Below are 5,357 nucleotides of genomic sequence, written 5' to 3' on the forward strand. Positions count from 1 at the left end.
AACACACTCAAGCAAGTGCTTCAGTCAATGCATCTGCCAGCAGTGCCAGTCAGTGTGGACTGAAGATGACAGATGGCAATATGAGGTCAGAGAAATGTGTCACACAGTCTGATCTTCCATTGGTGAAAAATGCAACAACATTGCAACCTGGCTTTAAAAAATGCTTTTATGTCTTATTGTTGCAGTTAATGTATCACTTCTTGGTAACACATGTTGCAGGCTAACGTTACTACCTTAAAATGATGATGGAAGGATGCGTGCTGATAGTTTCTAATGGACAGAAATCATTTAATAAGAAATAGTTTTGATATTAGTGTTATCTGAGCACAAATAAACTATAATATACAGTATATATCAGGGTAAATATCATAACATTAACCATATATAGGACGCGTCTTATCTCTCCATCCTGTATCGCGTGTTCGCACACGGTAGATCGCTTATTTATGAAAAATACATATGTAATTGTACATGTGAGCATAAACCCACGTCTTGTACCTGTCTAATGAATCCACGCCGTCTTGTCGAGGTGCAGGGATTGCTCCTCCGAGGTTCCTCGGTTTACGCGGGACAGACGGCCGGCAGCCCCTCTCTGAACCCGACGAATGCTGCCGTTTCTCCATTTCTCACTTTATCCGAGCTCCGTCGTGTAAGATGTGAATGTCTTTTAGCTTCCTCTAGTCTGCTAGCGGAATCTCTGTGTTTAGGAAGTCATCTTTCTTTGGCTGTTCGTGTGCAGCAGTCTGCTCTGCGGTCGCCTCACTGCTTCCTGCTCTGCTGCTGCCGCTGACAAATAGCGTTTCTCTTTATTTATGTCGAGGAGGCAGCCATGACGAAATCTTCCCCCTGCTGTCAAACCCATATTTAGATCACTAACATATCGGCAGCCATATATTGTGCGTATGCATGTGTATTTTTTCCCACCAGAAATTACGTTTAAACATAAACATTCGGAAGACTTTATATATTTAAAATACACGTTGATCTTTTGAAATCTATTTAACAAAGAATACTGAAAACAATTGTATCACGGATTCCACAAAAAAAAAAAAAAAAGCAAGCAGCAGAACTGTTTTCAACATCCATACTGATAAAAAAAAATGTTTTGAGCATTAAATCAGCATAATAGAATGGTTTCTAAAGGATCGTGTGACACTGAAGACTGGTGGCTACTGGAAATTCAGCTTTAAAGGGGTCATATGATGCGATTTCAATTTTTCCTTTCTCTTTGAAGTGTTACAAGCTCTTGGTGCATAAAGAAGATCTGTAAAGTTGCAAAGACTAAAGTCTCAAATCCAAAGAGATATTCTTTATAAAAGTTAAGTCAACCACGCCTACCTAAAATGGCTCATTCTAGCACGCCCCCACATGTCTATGTCACAAAAATGTAAAATAGATCTTCATCAAAATAGAAAACGGTTATTTTAAATTGTAACATCTCACTATATCGGTTTTTACTGTATGTTTGACTTATTGTACATTTTTTGATTTTCAATAAGATGCACCTCATTAATATAACTAAGGAAACTAATATAACTGTTTGCTTTTAGATTAGGCTTATGCTTATTAAATTGTCTGGAAATCATCTCTATAAGATGAGTTTTTTTTCATACCTCTGTGATAGTATATACATTTTGGTTTTTAGAGTATGCATTTTCATTGCAGTCATGCATGCTTGCAGGTCTTGAAAAACATGTTTTTAAAGGTGATTAGTCGCTCTAGACAAATTGCATTGGGTGGTTTATATGCTATAAGCGCTGCACATAACAAATGTAAGAAACATTTAAACCCCACTGTCATAAAATCAGAATGCCTGGAATAATGAGCACAGTCTTTTCCATGTGAACTCTTTAAATTAATTTAATCATCATTATGTACAGAACAATAGCTGGCCAACAAATAAAGGATACATGTGGGAATACAAAACACAAATAGATCCCTCTAAACTATTATGTCTAACTTAAGATAATGTGAGAAAAAAAAAATTCAGAGTGCAGCTTTCCTTCACTCAATCTCATGCGATGGGATTGATTAAACCCCACTGTCATAAAATCAGAATGCCTGGAATAATGAGCACACAGTCTTTTCCATGTGAACTCTTTAAATTAATTTAATCAGCATTATGTACAGAACAATAGCTGGCCAACAAATAAAGGATACATGTGGGAATACAAAACACAAATAGATCCCTCTAAACTATTATGTCTAACTTAAGATAATGTGAGAAAAAAAAAATTCAGAGTGCAGCTTTCCTTCACTCAATCTCATGCGATGGGATTGAGAACAAAAGAATTCCCTACAGAATCAGATCGTTTTCAGATCTTTAAAATGTTACAAAGCAAAACCTAAATGCCCATTAAAAAAAGAAAGAAATTATACATATAAGAGGATGTCCAACAAATTACCTACAATTACCAAAACCAACCAAAACATTTTTTTCTAATTACTTTCCTTTTTATAAAACTGTCAAATTGTACACTGAATAAAATAATTATATTTGACAACAATAGAACTTTCAACAGTAAAATAGGTTTTTGTTTGAGGTAATTACATAGTTCTGGTACTTGTACAAAATAAAAAATAGATTTCTGTCTTTTTTCCCCCCTAAAAACAACCAACCGCAAATGGTTTGTTTGTTTATTGAACTTGTTTGTCTTCTTCACACACTATGGTTTAAACGTCATATCCTCATTGAGGTCAAAGTCTTTAGAAGTTCAGTTTTCCGAGGCAGCATGAGCAATGACTCAATGAAGCCCTCCTCTATAACCCCGTGTCAGTCACCGCTCTCTTCCTCAGGAAAAGGCTGAATTTGGGACAGCTCAAACACACCGCTTCATATCCCAGCCGCTAAGTCCTACCCAAAAGACTTTGCAGACTATGCTACGTCTCATTGGGAGCAATACTGTCAGCTCCATCAGAAACAAAATATTTGCTTTCCGTGGCAACTGCACGTCGTTTTATGGGGTAAAGCCACAAGCATGTAGGGCTTCAAACTGTTCAACTCCAGAACTCAGCAGGAGAAGAAACAACCTGTTGCTCAAACGCACAGTGAATGGAAATGAATATTCTACCACTGATGCTGCCATAAAGAAAAAAAAATGTCTCGCAATAAAATATATACCTGAAAACCTCAGATATGAGTAAAGGCACCAAAAAGGTATCCACGTCGCTCACTTAAAAAAACCCTGGTTCTGTTCAACAAGCTAATATTAACCGCTTCAGAACATTTTCCTACCATATCATACACTCACCTGAGCAGCGAATGACATTTACGGAGGAAAAAGTAAGACATTTAGACAACATATCTGCTTCTTTTACCTTTTGAGGTCAGCCATTTGAGTTTGTCAAGCAGTTAAACCAAGTATACTAATGAAACGATTGCTCTACCAATGTTTGAGGACCCTGCTTGATACTGGATTGACTGGACACCACACCGACTACAAGACCAGCACTCTGAACACCATTTAGATGCCATCTTACTAGTGCTCAACATTCGAAAATGTTCTTCACTCAGATCTAGACACTTTAGGACTCTAATAACACATGTAACGCAACACATAATCCACATACGTCCATCCGATTCCATTGCTTTCAATCGTCACATGACTGTTCCAAACAGTATCCAAGTGGTGTCTGAGACAGCCACACATAATCTGACTCACTTTCATCCATGATTTGCGGCGTGCAAAAAAACAGCGCTGTCACTTTAAGGCTTCTCTTTTCGTTTAACGTTTTTTGCGTGATGAAGGCCGTACTGTGGTTTATTGCATAATTGTTTTGTTACTCGTTATCGTCGACATCACTACTAATTGTGTTACCATAATTATCACTTTTGCTATGTACAAATGTCCAACGTCTGTAACAGTTTTGTGAGTGGGATCAAAACGGTGTCTGTAAGTGTGTGATGTGCTGATTGGGCGTGGCAGCATTGGGGGTGGAGCGGTTTGTCAAGTGGGTGGAGGAGGGGGCGGAGTCTGAGAGCTGCAGTTCCTCCAGTTTCTTCAGGTACTGATCCCTCAATGCCAGTAGCTCCTTATAGCGCTGCTCCACTGGACTCTGTTGCTGATATGCACAAATATACACAAACATTAACACATGTGAAGTGACAAATGCATCAAATAGCCACCAGAGGGCAGCAAAAACACTCTGATTTCAAATAAAGGAAACTGATCACATCTGCATTTTTATGATACAAATGTTTTTTGATGCACATAATAAGATGCTGGAATACTAGTTCTCGGACAAGCATTTTGTATTAATCTATGATTAGCTGGATAACTATAATAAGAATGTGCAGTTTAATACTCAAACATGGCACTATGGCCTGTACACATTACATTTGAAAGTTTTTTTTCTGGTCTATTGTTTTGGTTACATTTAATATGTAAATGGTAAACAGCATTAATCTTTGTTATGACTAATGTGGTAAAATGCTTATTTATGCCAATGCTGGAGCAGCTCCTGCAAAACCTCTGTAACAGAATGCGTGTGTGTGTATGTGTGTGGTTATAAGGACGTTCTGAGTGACAGTTCACTGCAGTGCCAGTCAGGACGTAATTAAACTGGAGAGAGAGGATTTTCTGCACCGCTGAATCGGGTGTGCAGACACACACACACACACACACACACACACACACATACTCAATCCCACCCAGAGGCAAAAACACCCACTGTAAAAAAAGATGCACATGCTTTTTCCCCCTTCAAAGATCCATTTGTATATACCCTAAAAAGTCAGCTTAAATAATGCTTATCACCATACAAAATGCTATAGAAACTACAACCTGATTGTGAATGTATGTTGATACCTGGTGTTGTATGCGAGGGTTCCACCTGATGTAATAAGTCACCCAAAGCTCTAGGTGGCGCATGCTGGCTACAGGGTAAAGCACGCAACTGGACTCTGGTGTGTAGAAGGGGTTTATATACAAGGATGTGTCACGATTGACAAAAGACCACAGAGACACCGTCTTCACCCGAACGTTCTAGTGAATGAAACAACATGGAAAGAGTAGAAGAATCAGAAAGTTAGCATTTTGAATGAACATTACTCCATTATTTAAAGTGATTCTTAAGTATTATTCTATGTTAAAGAAAATGAAAGCTGTTTACACTACCAGTCAAAAGTTTGGAATAACTAAGATTTGTCTCTTTTGCTCACCAAGGCTGCATTCATTTGACCATAAGTACAGTAAAGACAGTCACGTTGTGAAATATTATTACAATTTAAAAATAACTGTTTCTATGATTATATATTTTAAAATGCAATTAATTCCTGTGATGGGAAAGCTGAATTTTCAGCAGCCATTACTTCAGTCTTCAGTGTCACATGATCCTTCAGAAATCATTCTAATATG

At 37.8% G+C, this 5,357-nt stretch overlaps 1 protein-coding gene across 3 annotated transcripts in view; it reads right to left on the bottom strand.

The window, feature by feature from the left end:
• Window positions 1–3,740: 3,740 nt before the first annotated feature.
• The window catches only part of LOC107750584 (myotubularin-like), a 14,825-nt gene continuing 13,208 nt past the window's right edge, over window positions 3,741–5,357 (bottom strand). For all 3 annotated transcript variants that reach the window (XM_016566060.1, XM_016566058.1, XM_016566059.1), the window contains one exon: window positions 3,741–4,062. In XM_016566060.1, coding sequence (XP_016421546.1) covers window positions 3,880–4,062 — 183 coding nt within the window. In that variant the 3' untranslated portion in view covers window positions 3,741–3,879. The remainder of the gene's footprint in view (window positions 4,063–5,357) is intronic.

The sequence above is a fragment of the Sinocyclocheilus rhinocerous genome, unplaced genomic scaffold (assembly GCF_001515625.1).
Source record: "Sinocyclocheilus rhinocerous isolate Xijiao unplaced genomic scaffold, SAMN03320098_v1.1 scaffold19, whole genome shotgun sequence".
NCBI classification, from domain to species: Eukaryota; Metazoa; Chordata; class Actinopteri; order Cypriniformes; family Cyprinidae; genus Sinocyclocheilus; species Sinocyclocheilus rhinocerous.